Here is a 22730-nt window from a genome sequence, read left to right as displayed (position 1 = left end):
CATAATGACCACTGATCTTTAAGAACATTCAGTGATGTCACAGACATAAGGATCTCCAGTGGTAATGGTACATAGCTATTTTTAAAATATTTACCTCCTAACCTCATGAATTTCCAGTAGTGGGTGTCACTATAGATATGAGTGGGTGTGGCCTGGTCTTAAGTTGGTGAGGGACTCCCTCTTGCACTAAATATTTAACTTATACCATAAAATACAGACTGTATTAATTACAGAACATCACCGTACACATAGATATCTTATGGCATAAAGACAGCAGTAAAACAAATTATTGTAAACAAGCTTTCGGGAACAATTCGGAAACCGATCTTTATTATTGTAACGCATTCCCGGTAGTCCCCTTATGGATACAACACCATAACGTGCACACAATATACCAGCACAAGCATATGTATGCAAACATATATAGTATTCAGACACACTCAGTCTCTAGTCAAACCCACCCCACACCCTTTGAGTTACCATGAGGCAGAATCCCTCTTCAGAAGTAACATGTAGAACTTTGGAAACAATATCCTGAAACAAACCTTGTAGCTTGCACAATCTATATAACACAATATAACAATACATATAACATTTGAATTTCACATTCTGAGCAAAGTTCATGGCTGATAAATACTTTGCAGAACAGCCAATAAGCAGAGGATACCATGAAGAATACTTTGTAAGTATAGTGGAATTTGTATAACTGCACACTCAATATACTCTCCTTTTCTTGTCCATATCCGCTAACCTGGTGAATGTACTATTTAATGGCTACTGTGAATCACTACTCCATTCATTGCCAATGAGATGTACAACAGGACAATGCAAACACATGTGTAGAAGGATTTATAGATGTCTCCTTGTCCAACATACCTTTGATCTTACCACCACTCCTTTACACATATGTCAATATCAGCAATTCATACGCTGAATCACCACCCTGCATCTCAAAAATTGTAAAATTCGCCCATAGGTTTAAGAGTCTGAATGAGCAAATAATGCAGCTCAGCATGTTCGCACAGTTGCTTCTGATTCTTATAGCTGAGCACAACATAACATTAGCCATGATGAAATCGAGAAGTGCGGAGTCATCCTATTATCCAAGTGTATCAGATATTGTAGCGTTCCATCCTTTTGAGGATGATGCATCTTTACACATGTGAAGGACAAAGCTGTACAGTTTGTGTAAGTCGGGCTCATGATAAATGGAAGGGCAAGCACAAATCAAAACATAAATGTACATAAATACAGGCCTCACCTTTTTCTAAGGAACAATAAATATGGGTTTAACTTGTAAAATTGATAATTAAGCATAGCTGAATGCCACATTTGTGTGCCTTTTCTACGTGACATTGTTATTTGCTTGTTAGTACAGAGGTTATACATATGTTTCTGTGCAGTACATGAGTTTTTTCAAGACCAAAGCCATTTAAAGCTGTGAACTAAATACCACTATGTGTGTGGAAATCATTTAATACAATTTCTGCTGAAGTGTTTTTGTTGTCTTTGGGGACGTGGGCCTTCATTCCATTACAATGAGTTGGTTATATCGATGTCAGTCTGAGTTTGGGAAACAAGTATCAGATAGACAGCACAATACAGTACAGGAATTGCAAAATGAGAACTTCATTTCTGGTATTAATGTCATGAAAATTTGTTACCATTTTATCTAATTAGGGCAGACCAGGGAAAGAACGAATACTATTGAGATTCCTTGCCATTCGCTTGAACATGCTTTCAATTTGAGCTGTCTTACTGAAGAAGGCGTTTACTTCCTACAACACTAAAACTATATAGAATGTTACAAAATATGAGGTCTAGTATTTTGCTATCCCTCGAAAAACTGCCACCGAGACTGGATATGCTAAGCAGACTGAATCAGTAGAAAATATTTACTAGTCAAGACTGGACTTCTAAAAAGCAACTGCTCTCCTGACAAAGAGCAGTCCAGAACATGTGGAAGTTGATTGTTTAATTTTTCTTCTTCATTACTGCTTGATTGCCAACAAGTGCTTTGCCCATAAATTACACAGATCTTTTTAAGTCTTGTGATGTCTGATAATATAATCACTGCAGGGACTGCAAAGAGACAGTTCTAAGAAGCATAATCTGGTGGTCTTTGGATCAAAAAGGGATCCTCAGTGTAGGGAGACAAATCCATAACATATTTTTGTCTTTTGTCAAATCTCAGAACAAATTACTCCATGTTCAGGGAAGCATCCCAAATCTCCACTGGACTGGAGCCATATTCAACCATTAGTAAAAGGGTGCTAGGAGAAGCACAAAGTCCAGCATGTACGAAAAAGGTTGTCACTGTGGGCATTAATCAGTTAGGTGAGTGCAAAATGTGTACAGCACATCTGTGAGGTCTGAATTACTATAAAACATTTAAGTTAAAAAGATGTACTGCCTGTAGATTTTTCTTTTGGCGAGCTGCTTGTGTTTGGTGCAGAGGTCAACGAAGGTTCTCAACACTAAGGCTCTTTGGGCTGTAAAGCATTTACCAACTACTGCATTGTAACATTATCAGTGGATTTAAAGCAGGATCATCCTGGCATGTAGTGTTGTAGTTTGCTGCCGTGGTATGTTTATAATGGGCATTGTTCTGCGGTTGTACTGTTGTGTGAGGTGGAGAGCCCCGATGGTGACTCTGCTACTATCAGGCAGCTTAGTGGAGCTCAGATGCCTGAAGACTTAGGGCCCGATTTAGATCTTCAGCATGGGTTACTCCATCACAACGGTGACAGATATCCTGTCTACCGGAATATAAATCCCATTATATCCTATGGGATTTATATTTAGGCAGAATGGTTATCTGTCACCATTGTGACTGAATAACCCGTCCGCAAAGATCTAAATCAGGCCTATAGTGCAAAGGCTTCTTTCCAGCTTCCAGATTATGTGAAATGCTTTAAATCACATACACGTGAGAAGTATAATGAGGTATAATGAGTATGATTAAGAAGTACTTGCAACTAGGCCGAGATAGTGGTGGGATGTGCTGACTACCGATCCAACCTAGAAGTCAAAAGTAATTTGTGAATCAAAAGTCAAATCTTGAGCTTTGGTGCTGTGAATATGTATGTATGTTGTATCTGTATAGTGCAAACCTATCCAAAAGCCACGTAGCACTGCTGGTGACTTGTAATACTAGGACAAGTGAAAGCATTTGGCTAGTGTGGTGATAGAAGATATGCATACAAGCAGAAGTTTAGTTTCAGAGACATTTGCCCCTCCATGGCTCGAAGGCACAGAATCTTTTCTAGTGGCCAGTATAGGTATCACTTGTTGATGATACACCCGTAACATCAGTGCAGGCATTGAATAGAAATAGTTTTGATTGATTATCTTCCAGGGAGGGACAGAGGAAGATCCTGAAAAGGGGATCACAATTATGAAGACAACATATGATCTGATGGAATCAGATTAGAATGGTTATACTTTCAGTCACTGATATCAGTTTCCAGAGGAAGGACATCAACCAGGAGAGAGGAATAATCCTAGATACTGAAAGTTATCAGGGTCTCTCTTCCAAATTTGTCAGATTTGGCACTGGTCCTAGTACTAAAAGTAGGCATCACTCACTGTTATCAGCTGCTTCCTAAGCATCATCTGAGATTTTGGTAAGCAATCTTTCTGTTCTTCGCATTGGGCAGAATCCCAAATGTAGGGGACAGAGAAAGCAATTACTGTCAGGGTACAACAGGAGCTTAGAAGCTGCAGTTTCATCTACAATTGTGAATGATTAGAGAAGGTTATTGATAAAGGCATATTTTTTGCTTAGTGGTTAGTTGATTATTTAAGGGTCATTGGGGTATAAAGTGTTATGTTATGTTATATAGAACACTTGTCATCCGAGAGGGTATCCAGCCACTTGGGCAGGTGTGTGGTCCCCAAGGTGCTTATACGAAGAGCCAGGTCTTCAGCTTATGCTGTACTCAAGAAGGAGGCTCTGATGTGTTGTGGGAAGTTGTTCCATGTCTTGGATGCGATGTATGAAAATGAGGGACCTCCAGTTTAGCTTTTGCTGATGCTGGGAATGTGTGCATGAAAGTGAGGCAGAGCATAGGTGTCTGGAGGATTGGTGAAAGTGTATGCGGCTATTCAGGTATTCTGGTCCTGTGTTGTAGAAGGCTTTGTATGTGTGCATGAGAAGTTTGAATTGGCTGCACTTATGAATGGGGAGCCAGGGAAGCTTCTTGAGGTGCGATGTGGATGCAGCGTCAGAGTCAACTATGAGTTTTGCAGCGGTGTTCTGGATGGTTTGGAGTCTGTGTAGGAGTTGTTTGGAGGTTCCAGCGTAGAGCGTATTGCCATAGTCCAGCCTGCAGGTGACGAGTGCTTGTGTGACGGCCCATTTGGTGTTTTTAGGAATCATTTGAAAATCTTTCATAGCCTGCATAGGATGTAGAAAACGTAGGTGCACACTACATTGATTTGAGCAATCATGTTGAGCTTGTCGTCTAGAATGATTCCTAGAGTTCTTGTGTGCCCTGTGGGTATTGGTCGTAGCTCCAACAGCTACCAGGTGGAGTCACATAGGGAGGCCTTGTTGCCAAAGACCTGAACTTCCGTCTTGTCAGTGTGGAGTTGCAGGCAGTTTGTTCTCATCCAGTCTGCTACCAAGATCATGCAGTTGGTGAAGTTGGTTCTGGTGGTGATTGTCTTGTCCATCAAGGAGAGAATGAGTTGTGTGTCATTGGCATATGAGATGATGGTGAAGTCTTGTGATCGGATGATGTTGGCGAGCAGTGTCATGTATACATTGAAAAGGATGGGGCTGAGAGACCATCCCTGTGGGACTCCACATATCAATCACTTTGTCTTTGATGTAAAGGGAGGTAGCCTGACCCTTTGGGTTATTCCTATGAGGAAGGAACAGATCCATCTGAGAGCAGATCCTTGTATGCCAATCTCATGGAGTCTTCTGATGAGGGTGTTATAAGAGACAGTGTCGAAGGCCGCGGAGAGGTCGAGCAGGATGAGGGCCACTGTTTCACCTTGGTCCAGGATGATTCGAATGTCATTGGTGGGTGCAATGAGTGCTGTTTCGGTGCTGTGGTTCTTTCTGAATCCAGATTGAGTGATGTCTAGAAGATGGTAAAGTTTGAGTTTGGTTTTGAGTTGCTTGTTGATGGCCTTTTCAATCAAATTGGCTGGACAGGGGAGCATGGAGATGGGTTAGGAGTTGCTAAGTTGATTTGTGTCGGCTGTGGGCTTCTTGAGGAGGGTGTTGATTTCTGTAAGTTTCCATTTATCCAGCAAAGTGGAGGATGTGATCGAGGTGTTGATAATGATGTGGGTCAGAGTGGAGCGCATTGGTGATGTTTCCAGGTTGTAGATATAGTGGGGGCATAGATCCGTAGGAACTCCTAAGTATCTGCATGATTGCTGCTGTCATTTCTGGTGAGGGTTGTCCATTCGGTCAGGTGGCCATCTTGGCGGGTGGTGGGTAGGTCAGCAACGAGTTCTCTGGGGTTGGGTCGCTGTGAAAAGTTGCTGCAGATGTTTGCGATTTTGCTGTGGAAGAAGATGGATAGATTGTAGCAGAGTTGTTGGGAGACAGCAATGTTGTTGACAGTGGCTGAGGGCGAGGTGAAATCCTTAACGATAGAGAAAATTTCCATGCAGCTGTTGGAGCTTCCTTCAATGCGGTCCACCAGTACTTTTTTCTTGCTGACTCTTTTTCGCTGGTGATAACATCCATCTGAGCGCAGCCTTGTAGGAAATTCTGCTGGTGGTGTCAAACCTGGCTTTCCATTTCATTTCTAGCTGTTTACAGTGTTGTTTGGTGTCTTGGGAGGTCTTTTGTCTACCATCTGGCCTGCTTGTTGGATCTACTATGCTTCTTAGTTTTGATGGAAGCTCAGTTCTTGATTTAGTTGTTGATGTCCTTGTTAAGGTTGTCTGTGGGGCTAGGATGACCCATGGTGAGGGCACTGACCCAGTCTGCTTGTGTGATTTTGCTCCAGTTGCAGCTTGGAATGCTGAAGCTGGTAGGGGTGTTGACTTGAGGTGTGTTGATTTGGAAGTGGAAGATGGAGTGGACGGTCCATGTGAGCCGTGTGGTGGAGTTATATTTGATGCTGTCGCTTGTGAGAAGATGGGGTCCAGTGAGTGTCCTGTGGTGAGTGTTGGTTCTGGGGCGAGATAGGTGAGTCTGATGTTGCCCAAACTTTCAATGAGTGCTGTGGAGCAGGAGTTGTTCGGTCTTCCAGGTGAAAGTTTAAGTCACTGAAGCTTGTTGGTTGATGGTGAGCAGAGTAAGTTGGTGAGGAGGTTGGTAAGGATGGCTTGTAGTCTAGGTGGTCGGTAGCCGAGGGTTCCATTCAGTGTGAAGTTTTCAGAGATTTAAAGCTTGAAGTGCGGGTATTCAATGAATGTGGTGGTGTTCTCTGTGGATGTTGTGCATATGATGGATTTCTTGAATATGATAGCGATTCTTCCTCCTGGCTTGAAAAGGCAGTCCCGTAGAGTGATCTTGCAGCTCACTGGGATTGCTGTGGTGATGTTGGGAGCCAATGAAGGGTTGAGTCAGGGCTCTGTGATGAAGAGGATGGCGGGTGCATCGCTACTCAACAGGTCCCGTATTTCAGTTGTGTGTTTGCTGAGTGATCGTGTGTTGAGAAGCATGCATGCGTGTGGGTGTTGATGTGCAGGTTTGCTGTGGCGTGTGTTGTAGGGTGGGGGTGTAGGCGTTATTGGTGCTTGTGTGGCGTGTGTGTTGGGGGGAGTAAATGTGACTGAGCAGTCTGCATAATTTCTAGGCGTTTAGGTGGGTATGGTCTTACTCAGCCCATCTGTGGCGCTGCAATCCACAGAATGACATTTGAAACAAGCTACCTGTCCCCTTGGGGTGTCCACGATACATATAATGAAAATATTAGCTCACAATTGGTATGGAGTATGGCCTAAAGCATCCTTCCTCACTTATTAAGGTAAATATCTGCTAATTTGCTCCAGGCGGATCTTTATAAATTACGTTTTTCTTTTGCAGGAACTACTTTTCTTATGTAAGTTCACCGTCAGTTCGCCAGAAAAATATGAATATTATTTTACTGTTATAAGATTTGCTACACAAATTTATGCTGTGTGTTTCTTAAGTACACTTTAAACTTACAGTTGTTTTGTGTTATGTTATCTGTATTTGTAGAGCGCAACTTACCACCCAATACGGTATCCAAGTGTTTTATCATGGATTGCTGCTCTTTTACTTTGATTTAAACAGCTAAATCTTATTAGGTTACTACGGCTTGTTGGGTGGGAGGTTTCTAGCATTCCTCTGACTTGCTACTTCTAAGTCACATGCCAATATTACTTTTCACATCTTCATACCTTGCCCAAACATTAGGTCAACTGGGTGAAAACAGAGTGGCCTCCAATGACTGAACCATATTTAGATCAGAAGAGTGTCAATGTTGTATATCTGGAGATGACCACTAAAGAACCTCACGTAGATAGAACACAGGTAAATATACAGATCCACTCTGGTCCAATGGAGCTATGAACAAGAATACACTTTCAAAAGAAAATAGCTATTAGCCAACGTGAACGTATCGATAATGACCTGCACCCTTCCCCCGCATCAAAAAATAGATGCTCAGAGCACATATTTTTGCACATGTTTTGCAGCAATCCCAATTAAAGACTGTTGCTTTATCAAGAAACAAGGAATTTGAAATATCTTTTTACAGGAGTAGACTTGGATGCTTTTTCAGGGTGGTAAACAACATGCATATAGTAAGTGAATGCCCACAAATGTAAAAGTCTGTGGGATGACCTCCCCCACCAGACCACCTTTAATGCCTACAATGACATTTTCAGTCTATAAGTGGAAATGCACATTGAGCCTATTCTGTGAAATGGGGAATTTCTGCCTGCAAATGACTTGTTGTGCGGATATTAGTTTCACTTGTGTGCACAAAAACATTGTCCATACTTCCATACTTCACAGATCTCTTCACTACCCGATGCAGAAAAAACATTGCACTGAGAATTATCCTAAAAGTGGACCTTTCAGTGCGACCACTCTCCAATGAAGTCCAATCATGAGCACGTGGAACAACTTTTACTAGAGTATAGAGCAGAGATCTGCTGGATCCACGACACAGGCAATGTCTTCCCTGTTCCTTAACGAGTATAGATCTTAGCAGCAATACATGGGCCAGCCTGACATTCCCAATTTCCTATGGGTACACTCCTGTGAACCGATTCCCATTCTACTCATCCCTAAACTGTACAACACACTTATGCAACTTACACATTTTACAGTTTCGAAATGCACAACAATATATTTCCAGCTGTGTGACTGCAGTATAAACTACATATGTGATAACTACAACATTTTCTGGAAGAGAGACTTACAGCTGGAAAAAGCGCTGTGAATCAATAACTTGGTCCTCAAAATTTTAACAAGCAAAGGACAAATGATGCAAGACAAGTTAGGACAATACATACTTTGCTCACATCTTGATGCACCCCAACATCCCCACAGTGACCACCCCTATTCTCTACAATAGACTCTATATTTCCTTTCTCTCATGTATCCCCCCACCCTACCTACCTTGTAAATCCCCTCCACTTTGTACAATGCTCACTTGCCTTGTATCTTGGTTTCTTTACTTACAAACATATATACACACAAGTTACATTCAAAGCAGTTCTACTCACCTGCAGGGCTGGTTGTTTGTCATTCCTTTTGGGTGATTTTAATCCACTGACTTGGTGGTGGTGAAGTAAGAGTTGTCTTGCTACTTGAAGAGCCTGAGTGGAAGTGAATAATTGTATTTTTATTTCATAAGAATGGCACGCATATTCATTAAAATTTCATGAACATGGCATTTACGATTTAGCATGGATTTCCATTTTCGAGCGCGTGTAATACATTCACCAAGTAAACATTTAATTATGCTGAATCCTAATGTAATGTCCCATCTTAGCAAATTCCATGCATAAAATATATCCTATTTGTAAGGTAGTGGAGGAGGAGGATGAACAAGATCGAGGATAGCCTTGTGACTGTCATACTTTTCGTAAATAATAAATGTCCCCCCCCCCCTTTTTTTTTTAAAGGCTGACTTACCAATCAAAAATCAAAATCAAAGTGCTAATTTGTGGGCACAAGAGCCACAACATAAATCGCCCAGTCAAACCTTGTAAGATCTACTCTCTGGATACCATAATGCACACATTAGAGTGTTTAGAGTGTTAATGCCCGAATGACCTTTAAGAAATTCAAACAATGGACATATTTTTATTTTACTTGCATGCGATCCTCTTTTAATGTTAGACTGCTCTTCTCTAATACTTTTTCAAAATGCGTTATGTTTAATACTGTGGTTTAGGAATAAAATGTGTTATATTACTGCTATTTAATTAAAAAAAATATTAACTATGTAAACCAGGCTGCGAGTTTTTAGGATTACTTATAAAAGCCTTGGACAAATGCATTTCCCTATATATTTTCTGAGTTTCTGAGACCACCACCAGGTTCCATTCACTATTCACAGTACTCTGTTGAGATTATCCTGCAAGCCAGATCTGAAAACATCAAAGATTCACTAACGGCAAAAATTACCACAAATTACCACCGATGTCCACACATCACTTCCACTAGCAAACATTAAGCATGAATGAAGGAAACAGGCAAAGCTACTCGCAAAACACTGTTGTGCATGGTTCACCACCTTCTGGACAATGTTATATTCCTGGCTGGTACTTGAACAGTAGTATCTCATTCAAGAGTTTGGATTGCATGTCTCACAATGCCATTGCTCCACGGCTGGAGAAGTAGTCTTTTTACATGCACTTGGTAAGATCACACCAGGAGAACTGAGTGGTCTGTTAGCATTGTTTAGTTTTTGGGAACGGTGGGTTGTTTCCATGTGCAGCTTTATGTATATTTACAGTCACTTTAGGCAAACTTTTTGCTTTTCAATAGGCACAGGCAGGTGAGTTCTTAATGGACACACTAGACTTGCTTCCATTGACTTTAACCCTTATTTCAGCATACAGCTGCTTAGCTGCTATCAGGGCCACCTAGATCTGTGTACGCCCATTTTGTTGAATGAATTAAACTCACATATTTTGATTTGCCTTCATGAGGGCTTGTGCTGCTGTACTAAAGCATTTGGACGAATGGAGGGGTGTAATAAATTCCAGGAGCACTATTAAAGCAGGTGTTTTTATTTTTTACTGTCCGAGTACATGTACTGACAAAGTGTCACGCGGAGTTAATCCTATGTTTGTCATCTGGCATACATACGGTTATTAGTGTGCTATTCGACATTGCAGACAATGGTGCACTAACAGTGACCAATGCTGTATCATTCCTATAGACTCCTACCAGGGACCACCTTTTCAGTTTTAATAAATAATGAGCTTTTCTGTAACCAGCATTACACCATTTTCAGACATGGTTTTAGATGTTGTGCCAATTAGGACCTGTCTGCTGTCACCTTCGCATGCAGCCGGGTGTCACGAAGACAATGGCTTCACAAAGATTTTGAATAAGATGGGAGATAATGTTAAGTCATGAGGGACCACACAGGAAAGCCAGGACAGAGGGGGAGAAAACGCACTCAGGCACAACCTGTCATCTGTTTGTCATAATTATGTCTTGACAATGTTTTTTTATTTGTGGAAATCATCACCGAAAAATGGCAAAAGCTCCTCAAATCCATTTATTCATTATTCTATGATTCACGGGGACTTGCTTTGCAGGATTCTAAATTGAGAGTTCCAATTTGCAGATTCGGATCAGAAATGGAATTTTACCACAGTTCAGCTACTTTTGTCAAGAAAGTGTTGGATTTTAACATTAATTAAATGGTATTTTTGCAAACCTCGTGGACACAGCTGTTTTGGTGAAGGCTTTATATACAGCGTGTGAAAGGGAAAATATGTCAACAATCTGAATGGTCACAGTTGGACGAGACTAAATATAATTTGGCCTACTCTCACCACAAGGAGGCACATGAATGTCTACATCACAGAACCGTTTTTCACACCACAACACTTTGTTCTGCATGGCATTTAATAACAAGAAAATCAAATATGTGAAGATTACATCATTTCTGATATTTACCAAGAAATGTTTTGGGCTATATTTACCTTACGACTAGCAAAAGGCCCAAAACTACCCACATGTAGAATCAAATGAAAGTGGTCACTACAAACAGCTTTGTCTCCCTGCTGTCAGTGTACGTTTAAGTTTGTGCTATTATGTGAGCAGAAATTGCATAGTGTCATACACCATTAGTTGGGCACCATAGCACTTTCTTAGTTTGACGGCACTTTTCTTACAGCTCTGTGATTTTCATGTATCGATTGTATGTGGGTCTGATTGGTTGTGTATAGTTAGCATGGAGTTGCTCAGTGGGTAGTGTTGCAATGCATCATGTTGTTTACTGGAAAAGTAAAATGATGGGTGAATGAAGAAAGATAGTCCATTTAAAACGACAGGGGCATTCTTCTGCTCTCAACATCCATGCAGTCTTGACAGCTATTCCAATGCCCTTGTAAATATAAATCCGATCAAGGGTCACCTATGGCTTGTTGAGCTAGTAAAAAATACAGGAGTATGGGTACCCAATGGCTCTACGTCACACTCAAACTAATGAATAGATTATTTACTTATATTTATATAGCTCTGAGCACTGAAAAGTATGAGAGTGCTTTACAGAGAACAGCAGTGATGCAAAGGTACCACAATTAACACAATAAAGCATATTAGATGGCCAATCCAACAATCATACAATTGGTAATAGTTACAACACAGCGAATGGCTGAAGTGAACTGGGTAATAGGCAATGAGAACTTTAAAGAAGTACAGAATGGGAGATAATAGTCAAGGGGCGGTTGAAGGCAGAGTGTGACAGACGAGGAGGAAAGTAAAATGAGGAGTTGAGAGTAGGAGAAAGGGATAGAGGCAGCATCCAGGTAGTACAAGGTCAGGGTGAAAGGGATGAGTTACAACAGAATGAGAGTGGTGGGGTAGGATGGGGAGGAAGTGAAGAGATGGGGAAGAGGGAGAGAAAAGGGGTAGTGAGAATTGTAGAGATGGATGACGTAGTGTGAAAGAGGTTGAAGAGATGGCTTAAGAGGAGCAAGAACTAGAGAAAGAGCAGAAGAAAAAGTGAAAAGGAGGAAAGGGTAGAGAGCAGACGGGGTGAGCAGGGGGGAGAGGGCAAATAAGGTGTAGAAGAAGAAAATAAGAAAAGATGAAGAGGAATGAAAAGAAAGATCAGAGCGTGAGAGCAGAGATAGAAGTAACAAAAGGATAGGGGAGCAAGAACAAAGAGTTTGAGAGGGAAGAGAAAGGCAAAGAGCGGAAAGTAGAGAAAATGAGGAAGAAGAGTGGTGGAAGCGAAATAGAGGAGAGGGGAAGGAAGATAAGAATGCAGTGAAAGTATAGACTAAATAAGAAGGGAGAGGAGATAAGGGCAAGGAGTGGTGAGGTTGGAACAGGAGCAGGGGAGACAAAAGGGAAATAAGTACAAGGGCAAAATAAAGCAGGAGAATATAGAATGGATGAGAAAAAGATATGGGCGGAATAAGGAGCCAAGTGGAGGCAGAAAGTGGGGACCAAATTCAAATGCAGAAGCTGGATAATGAATTTACAGTAAGTGTTAATGAGGTAGGTACAGTCTAAGCAAATGCCTTTTTAGGTACTTTCAGAAAGACATCAGGGTGAGTTTCATTCTTGTGTCCACCGTGAGTTCAAATAAAAAAAGCTGCTCCTGAGATGGAGTGATGCTGAGCGTGAGCAGTTCTGAAGAAGAATAGCTAGAGAAGGAGGTTACTTTTGCTTCTTGATGTTGTGGTGCAGTCCAACTGTTTGAGCAGGCTGGAGGGGTAGGGCAGGAAATTGATATGGACAACTTTGTAGGATAAACAGCTCAACTTAAACTTTATTCTAGAATCAATAAAGAGCCAATGCAGCCTGGCAACAATAGGAGAGATGTGGATGAATTTATTGGTTGAATAAGTCTGGCCGTAGCACAAAGAACAGTTTTAAGAGTTGCAAGAGATGTTGAGGGATACCTATAAGTACAGCATTGCCATAATTCAGTCTTTTGGTTGCTTGGGTAGAGGTTGACTGCTTTCGAGAGTTTGTTGATGTTGGAGAGATGCTGGAGTGTGTTGAATGAATACATATCTCAAGCACAGTATTATCATTGTTTAGGGGGTTATTCAGAGTTTCTTAGAGGTTGAACAGTCACCAAACATTGAGGCTGTGCTGTCAGCCCAAGTTAGAGTGTATACATGGCTATGCATTCTAAATAGTGTGGGTGGACCATTCTCCAATTCTTGGCAGATATTCAGTCAAACTTAACCCCAAGTCATCCAAGATCGCATGATAATCATCTTAAGGCCAGCCCTCCGTAATTGCCAAAATGAAGAATCAATCCCTTGTACTCAGATCTGAAAAATGCCATTAGGCAAACTTGCCTTTGGTCAATGTTGGCTAAAGAGTCCAGAAGTAGCTGACATTTACCTACAAGATACATTATTATTTTGTCAATTGATGTTATTGTCATTGATGCAAAAACAACAGTTGATGGACAGAATGTAGAACAATGTCATACATTCACCCCAGTACAGAGATCTGGGCCTAAATCCATCATTTTTTTGCTCACCATGCCTTTCCAGTTTGAACCCAGCCATATGCAAATCAGTCCTGACCTTGTGCCTCATGGGAACAGTCCAACACCGAACTGCCAAGCCAGGTTCTCCCTGGACTGGAAACAAGCATCCTAGGACCGGTTTCGGGGTGTCACCCCTCTTCAGCCAGGATAGCTTGATTCCAGTGGCAGAGAGCAAGGGACCCACGTCTGGGCATACCCTTCCCACTTGGGGTGACAAATGCAAAAACAACAGTTGATGGACAGAATGCAGAACAATGTCATACATTCACCCCAGTACAGAGATCTGGGCCTAAATCCATCGTTTTTTTGCTCACCATGCCATTCCAGTTTGAACCCAGCCATATACAAATCAGTCTTGACCCTGTGCCTCATGGGAACGGTCCAGCCCGAACTGCCAACATTCCATCCATCATCTTGTGTGTTTTGCTGTTCCCCCTATGTGGGAAGGTTATGCTCAGATGTGGGTCCTGTGCTCACTACGCCACTGGAGTCAAGCTATCCTGGCTGAAGAGGGGTGAAACCCCGAAACCGGTCCTAGGATGCTTGATTCCGGTCCAGGGAAGACATAGCTTGGCAGTTCGGGCTGAACTGTTCCCATGAGGCACAGGGTCAAGACTGATTTGCATATGGTCATGTCTGAACTGGGGTGGCATGGTGAGCAAAATAACGATGGATTAAACCCAGATCTGTGACTGGGGGTGAATGTTTTGCATTCCGCCCATCATCTTGTGTGTTTTGTTATTGTCATTGAAACATACAGAGGACTCTACTCACTGCTGGTGATTGACATAGATCAAGTACTGCAACTTTACTAAAAGTTTTACTGTGTTTGGAGTCCTGGGGTGTGAACCAGGTTGGTTCTTTGGTTTCAGGGGAGGCACTGTGCTCTGAGGGTTGACTGATGGGACAGAGCAGACCTGTGGAAAAGCCCACTCCAAATCAGAGGCTTTCAATAAGGTAGAGCATGGCAGTGAGTCTCATCTGTCTGGGCGTCCCACCCTGCAAAGAAAAGGCCTCATCCAGGTGCGGGTAAGCAGTGCAACTAGAGAAGGTAGTGTTGTAGATGAACAAGCTGCTATGGAGTCTGACTGTCAGGTTCCCAGAACATTCATTTGCTTAAACATATTAAATGTTCCATAAAGCTGCACAATTAAAATGGCTCTAAAATGATCAGCCTCATCGGGTGTTTTATGAACACTGATCAAACATCAGACATTTGCATAGTCCATGATGCAAGAGGGTCAGTGTCTCAGGATGGTATCATTAACCAATGCCAGCTACTACCTGTTAGATGCATGTGGCATTGCTTATCACAAAATTAGTAGCTATAAGTGGTCCCTTCTAGGAAACACCTGTAGAACATGCTTGCTTTCTTTATTTTGACTTGATACCCTCCCTCCCATAGAGCAGGGCTAGCTAAATACGAAACCTAATGGTTTGCTCGGTTAGATTTTTAGGTCCCAAAGGCATTCTCAGTTCAGCTTATTAGACACTCCAAGTGCCCTCAATTAATTCAGTTTGGTGTGGGAGAAGTTGCCCACTTCAAGTTACGAGTAGAGGCGAGTGAACTGATCTCCATTAGCTATATTGATGTGATGTAAGCATCAAAGTTCATCGGAGGAAGAAAAACTGTGGGACGTCTTTCAAGATGGCACTGAGAGGTCAAAAAAAAAGTTGAACATGATTCAAAGAGGTGTCAGTTAAGTGAAAAGGTTACAGAGTGGAGACGATTGCAACAGACTGGAGCAATTAAATATAGAAAGAGGAGGGCAGAGTGGTAACTTTCTCATTAGACAGCCATCTCGGCCGTTGGCCTCAATTACTACCACAAGATAAGATCATTATCCTGGGAATGTGCCTATCTTGAACCAACAAAGAGACCATTTATAATAGTTTTTCATTTTTGTGGGCTAATAGTTATTAGCCATTCTTTCCCTTCTCATCAATTGTCATTACAAAATATTTGGGATGGGAGATGGTGGGTTTAAGAGTACACCTTTGAAAGTAGAAGGCATCTTTAATATTACTCAAAAGTAGTAGAAATCAATTTACTATAGTTTAGAAGGAATTGATAATCTCAGGAATTTGCCATGTTCTTATGAATAGATGCTGAAGCTGACGGCACTTTGCATTGTCCACTGCTTTAGAAGTATATAGTGACCTAGTATGTTTGCAAGACAATTCACATAAAAGTGTTTAATCAACAATAAAGTGGGTAGGCAAGGGTTGTGCAATTTAGATTTGTGCAAAGCTGCAAAATGGAACAATGCATTCAGCAAATTTGTAATTGGGCATATATGTTAGTTCAAATGCACAGGTCACTTCTTGCATGACCAGGCCCATTGATAGTGCACTCCTAACTTACAGGCCTCCGCATACCAATAAAGCATGTTTTTACTTGTGCAACTTCTAAATTAAGAAGGATTTAACATGATGTACCATGTGATCATTCACAACTGAGCATAGACAGGCCTCCATTTTCTTGCGTTATTGAGTTCCACAGCAACTAGGACAGCATCTTTATAAGATACAGAAAGACACTGGGTATGCATATGTCTCTGTCGTCAAACTAAAGGGCTCTTGTCCTGTATTCTTGCAATAAATCCCACGTAATTAAGCACCAAAATACTAGGAGGGTGTGGAAAAGATGGAAAATCCATAATAACGTGCTTTGTTGTCTGCATAGATTGATGTAATAATGAGTTTAAAGAGAAAGAATCATTTTAAATGAAGCTAGTCCCTAGGACCTGTAGCACAGATGCGAAAATAGCTATCCTAATAAGAAATGGGTACCTGCTCTTTTTTGGCAAGTCTTGACTGTTGCATCAGCCTTATGGAAGGTTAAGGTTTGATGTCTATATGGAAGTCCTAGTGTGGGAAAAATGACACAACAATGGTTCCATGCCAGAATTATCAAATAGTTTTAAGATGTTGAGAGAAAAGGTGTTTGGGGTGCTTTGAGTTATGACAAGCTATTTGGCTCCAGGATGGATGATTGTCTGCTTATTCTTCCAGGCTGCTTGTGATTGGCATGCATGGCTAATTTAAGGGGAGGGAGCTGTTGTGTCGGATTTGTGCCCCTTGCACTGTGTTGTTGGGTCCTGAAGGCAACGATGATTTCTGAAAGCTATTGACTAATTTCGATTACTTTGTAGACTTGGAATCGGCCAATGCATTGCGTTTGGTTTACTTCTGCAGATTGTAGTTTCCTGTAAACAAATGTAGAATCCTGCTGACGTTTTTCGACGGCTACTGTAGAGTCATGAAATCCAATTATTGATTCCTGCAAGCTTGTAACTGCCTCCTTTAGTTTTTACTGGCTGTTGTTTACAGGAGGTCCTTATTTCCTGGGGGTTCCTATGTGCTACTACTGTTTGCTGGTCTATATTGATGCAGAATGCTTCTCTCATTATCTTGAATCTGGTGTTTGCTCCTATCGTTTTTTAGTGTTTTCTGGCAGCTGGTGCTTTCTGCTTGTTGCCGTTTCATTCCAGTGGCGTAAATTATTCCCCAGCAGCCCCTGTGGCACAAGGGGCCTGAAAACTTCAAGTGTCCCCTACTCAGCCCAAGATCAATTATTATCCCTGTGTGACATGGGAGACTCAGGAGCCCTTCAACACTTTCTGCATACTACAGGTTGGCCTTACTGTCATTCTTAATTGCGTGCTTATGATTGGATAGTTTTCCTTGTTTCAGCCTGTCCATTTTGTGTTTATCCTTCTCGTGGAGAACAGTCTCTTTACCATCTCTTTTATTTGCTGGTTTATAGGCTTCCTCTGCTCACTTTTTAGGGAACTTCTTTTTTGTTTTCAAGCTGCCTCCCTCGTGCTCTTCTGCCCCTTCACGCTGCTCTCTCTCGCGCATGTGCTTCTTCTTCATCACCCGCACATGTGTTACTCTCTCTTGAACGTATGCTTTCTGCCTGTGTGTTTGCTACCCACTCTCCACGTTGCTCCTTTGCTTGTGTGTTTTCTCCGTTTGCCCCATGTTCTCTCCCTTATGTTGCTTCACCACCGTCAACTGTGTTTCTACACCGTCTCTGCTATTTTGTCTCACTCTTCCCGCTTGCTATATTACTTCACCCCCACCTTCTCCTCATCCCACTCATTAGTTTTTTAAAAAACAATTTGTGTGTACATTTCAGGCTACTTTTCTTCTTTATACTGATCAATCGTGGATCAGTAAAGAAAAAGAACCTGTGTCCTTTTGTAGGCATGCGCATTGGACATTATGTGTGCTACAAAATGATGAAAATGATGATGCAAGCCACACCGCAAGCAGCCACAATGCTGTACATCTTGACTTAAAAACAATGGCAAAGCTAATAGGTCTCATAGGCGAGACCTTTTGGATTTGCCAATCTTTGTTTTTATCGCTGCAGCCTGATGCTCTTTTTTATGTGCAGGTCCCTTCCAACAGTATACTCTTTCCTTTCTAGACACTATTGTTATTTTTAGGATGCTGTTTTTCCAGTAACTTCTAATGATTCGGGCAAGTTTTTAGGTCAAGCCTGGGCAGCGCATGTGGACTTGAAGCCCCCTCCACTCTCCACCCATATTTGTCATTGGCTTGTGTCATTGTCCTTCATAAATGCTGGCTTCTGATTCGTTAATATGCTTGTTAGTCCCTCCTTAGTACTGCCTTGTCTTCATTTGTAAAATACCCTGAGGACTGGCCCTTTTACTTCTCATGTTTTATTTAGTCTGTAAGCACTAATTTCCTTAAAAGAGTTTCTCCTCCTGCAGACACAACAAGCTTTCCTGCAACATTCAGTGCACCATGCGTGCTTTCGATTTCCAAGCAGCGTGGGACATAGGCGGCCGCTTCTTTGAAATAAAATAGGTCTCGCATTTACAAAAGTTTGAGCTATCCGCACTGTAAATGACAGTCCCTTTCATTTATGTGTTAATTATCGAAACAGATAAATAAAAGGCATTGTCATTTACAATGCCAATAACAAACTCTCGCAAATGCGAAACCTATTGCATTGCAAATGCTTGTTGTGTTCTGGTGCTTGTCATTCAAACATGCAGGCTTATGCTGTTTCCTAGAGGCTGTTGGTTATCCCCGGCCTGCTGTTGATTCCTGCATAATTCTGTTCAATCTTGCATGAATGTATATTTCAGCAGAATTATGCATATTTATATTGGCGAAAGAACTTTCCCCAGAAATATCTACAAAAAAGAAAGCCCTGTCGCAAGCTCTCGTCTTGCTGTGTATTAAAATAGTGTACATGCTCATTAATGATATTTTCCGGGATTTTATCGGTGGTAATAAACAGAATTTCAATAAGTATTTATTCCATAAAGCTAGGGGTCGTAAAGAGGGTGTAACCAGATTCATAATTATATCAAGGGCATTGTTTTCAAGCCATTTATGAGGTCAAAGTGAATGACATTGACTGAAAGCTAGAGAGGGAGCATCCTGAAGGAACCAATTATAGATGTCATTTGCTAAAGGGTGTGCAAAATACCGTAGGCTAATGTGAAAATCTCAATATTGGAGCTATCAGCGAGGCCGCTCTGCAGCGAAATGACATGATATGTTATATATCAGAACACGGAGATCCTTGGAAAAAAATCTGTGAGGAAACAACTGTAAATTCTATAACCCCGGATGTTTAGGGTAAATGCATTGGCAAACACTGGCAAGGCTAAATCCTGATTTATACCCGGCATGCAGTAAAAGTGTGTGCCGACTTTATCCATTATTCGTTGACACAAACTCTGTGTGCAGATATGAACAACTACATTACAAACCAAATGTTTATTATGGGCGCAGCACTGCTCGGAGTATTTATTTGTTATTTGATTTGATATCACGCCCAAGGCCTCTAGGCACAGCAGGTTCCACATAAAAGGTCTGCATTGAGAAAACAAATAAACGCCCATCTCTTGCACGCCCTCCACAAAACCAGGGACCCGTCATTCGCCTAATTCGAAGGGCGTTCGACACAGTGTGGTCAGAGTGCAGGGTATCCTGGTGGGTGCATTTGTGTTTTTAGAAGCACATTCAATTAAACATACACATCTGCAGGAGGGTCACTACTTAGGGTGATGATTGCCCTGTGCCCACCACCCTTGTCTCTAATACCCATTAAGGATCACCTGCTGCCAAGTTCTGTGGATCCTGGCACAGTGCGTTTCATTTAGCTATGCACTCTGCCAAACACTCTTCTTGCATGCATCATCCCTGGGTCTGTATTTGAGGAATCCCTTGCTCCACTAATTATTTTAAAAATACATTTAAAAGGCTAGTGGAATTGAAAGGAAGCCTTTGAAACCCGGAAATGGTTTCAGATACCTAAACCAGGGGGTCTGCAAAGCTACTCATGTTCAATGAACATTATCCAAAGCTAGTTATATATTTAATTTGTAGTGTTATAGTAGTCACCACATCAGACATGGTCACCCTTTGCAAGATTAGCACTAGTGATCACCTCAATACATCAGGCAACGTAAAAAAGAATTAGTCAATATGGAATGTCTTTACATAACAGTCATAGCTGCAACGCCCCTGGCAGCAAGGTAATATTTTTAGCAATACAGCTCCACAACACCAACTGATTTATCACTCAAATATCTGCTTTACATATTTTTGGGAAATTAAACCATTTTATCTCCAAACATCAGTTTAGGAGTTCCAAAAATGCATTCATTTTCGTCTCAAATACACACTTTTCAATTTTGGTATACAAACATTAATGTGTATACAAACATTAATGCCGATAGGCAAATACTTTTAATTTAATAGGCTGGGCTACACACAGGGCAGCAACTTATAGGTAGATTAAGAGCTACCAGTAGCTTACAAGCTACTTGTTGGAGATCCCTGACCTAAACTGTTATGTAGATGGCCTAAAATTTGCATATCCTTAGAGTCCAAAGACCCCATGCTGAATATCGGTTATTTGTTAAGAATGAATCTTTTCCACCCAATTGTGGTGTGCTATTCAACCCCTTGGAGCGGTGTGTGATAGATGCCTATCCACTTCTTCCAGGTTACCCCTCTACCCAGCTCCCTCTCCCATCGCAGTTGAGCCACAGATTTAAACCCCGTCCCTGGGCCTATTAACATTTTGTACAGATCCGATACCAGTCATCTATCGGAGGTTCTGCTTAGAAGCCACTTGTCATATGCAGTGCGGTGTGACTGTGCGGCTTCTCAGTTTTGCTGACTTAAAGCCCAGTGTCTGACTTGAATGTATCGAAATCTTTCCTCTTCTTGTAGTATGCCGTCTGTTCTCAGGGAGCTAAACGGGATGGGGAAGTCTACATCGAACAAGTGGCCTACACCCCTCTTTCTTCCAGGCTTCGAATTCCCTTGGTCTCATTCCAGGTGTAAAAGCTGGATTACCCACTATAGATGGACGTGATGTGAGTCCTCTCTTTAACCCCACCGAGTCCCAGACCCTGAGAGTGGGAGCTGTAATGGCTGACAAATAAAGGCGAGGCGCGTGGCTAGCTTTGTTCAAGAAGGGGACTTTCCACAGTTGGGAACCCGCTAGAGCCCTGTCCATAAATAACAACGTTTTCTCTGATTCCAGTAGGGACCACTCGACTAGGTGTCTCAGCTGTGCTGCCTAAAAATAAGTGACTACAGCTGAGATTCCCAGGCCTCCCTCTCTGGGGTCTCTAATACTAAGCTCCCTCTGCATTCAAGGATTTTATTCACCCACGCAAAGAAGTGAAACGCTCGCTGCAAATCCTGTAGCGCACCAGGTGGTGGCCAGAGTAGCAAGGTTAAGAATATATACAATATCTTTGGTAAGGCGGTCATTTTCAAAGCTGTGATTCGTCCCAACCATGATAACGCGTAGGGATGCCAACTGGCCAGAGCAGCCTTTATGTGACTCACTAGCGCTTTATAATTTGTCTTTGTGGTTTCTTGTATAGATAGAGCTAAACGAATCCCAAAATATGTAATATTTGGCTGCCATGTAATTGAAAGTGTTTGGGATAGGTGAGTTTGTGTCTCTGGAGTAACCGATAAACTCAGCGCCTGTGATTTAGAGATGTTGATGCGAAAGCCGGACACCATACCAAACTGCTTGATTTCTGTTAAAAAGAATGGAAGGGTCGCCTTCGGACTATCTAAAGAAGCAATAAAGTGACTGATACGATGGTCCTCCCCCCCAAAGTGCACTCCTCTCACCTCCAGGGTGCCTCAGACTCGCTGGGCAAATGGTTTCATATACAAGGCAAATAGCAATGGGGAGAGAGGACACCCCTGTCGTGTCCCTCTCCGAATTGGGAAGTTGCTAGATGTCCTGCCATTCAACCTAACCGAAGCTGTGGAACGCTCGTAGCCGCTTAGCACCCTCGTGCAGAATCTATCCCCTAGCCCGAAATGTCTAAGCACTGCTTTTAGGTATGGCCAGTGCACTCTGTCCAAAGCCTTCTCTGCAACAATAGCAAGTAACATAAATTCCTGCTGCATGTGTGGATCTTTATCGATCAGGTGGAGGAGGCGCTTGGTATTGTCTGAACATTGCCAATGGGGAACAAAGCCTGACTGGTCCGGAGCAATTAATCCTGGCATAAGTGGGCCACTAGTATCCCGGTGAGTATCTTAGCATCAACATTCAGGAGAGATATGGGTCTATAGGACCCACAAGCTGTTTTATCCTTGCCCGGCTTTGGTATAACGGTGATGGAGGTCTGAAGCATTGAAGGTGGGAGTGTGGTCGCGCTTACAACTGTATTAAAAACTTTGGTCAAGAGAGGGGCCAGAACCGTATAGTATTTCCGCATTTGTTCCCCCTAGGTAATAAGTGTGCCTAAGCCACAAAAATTATTCTGCAGTCTAAATTCGGTCCTGCCAATTGCTTTCTTGCTACTTCTAATTGTATCCAGATCCGAGGGGCTCCCGTGCGATGGTGGTTGCGCTCTAATTCCCGAACACTGGTCTGCAGTTTATCGCGTTTCTCCGTCCTAACCTTATTATCCGCAGCTGAAATGGCTATGAGAAACCCTCTAATAACTGCCTTCAGGGCATCCCATACCATAGAAGGGGTCGTCTCAGGGTGGTCATTAAACTCTAAGAATTCTGAGATCTTTTTCTGCACCTGCTGAATTG

The 22730-nt window shown here is 42.1% G+C and overlaps 1 protein-coding gene across 23 annotated transcripts in view; it reads right to left on the bottom strand.

Moving 5' to 3' along the window:
* Positions 1–22730, bottom strand: part of FOXP1 (forkhead box P1) — a 1129017-nt gene that overhangs the window by 299027 nt on the left and 807260 nt on the right. For all 23 annotated transcript variants that reach the window (XM_085624906.1, XM_085624905.1, XM_085624913.1 and 20 more), the window contains one exon: positions 8674–8766. In XM_085624906.1, coding sequence (XP_085481032.1) covers positions 8674–8766 — 93 coding nt within the window. The remainder of the gene's footprint in view (positions 1–8673; positions 8767–22730) is intronic.

This window comes from Triturus cristatus, chromosome 9 (genome assembly GCF_964204655.1).
Source record: "Triturus cristatus chromosome 9, aTriCri1.1, whole genome shotgun sequence".
NCBI classification, from domain to species: domain Eukaryota; kingdom Metazoa; phylum Chordata; class Amphibia; order Caudata; family Salamandridae; genus Triturus; species Triturus cristatus.
Note: the sequence above shows the minus strand (reverse complement) of the source record. Positions and strands in the feature narration are given on the sequence as shown.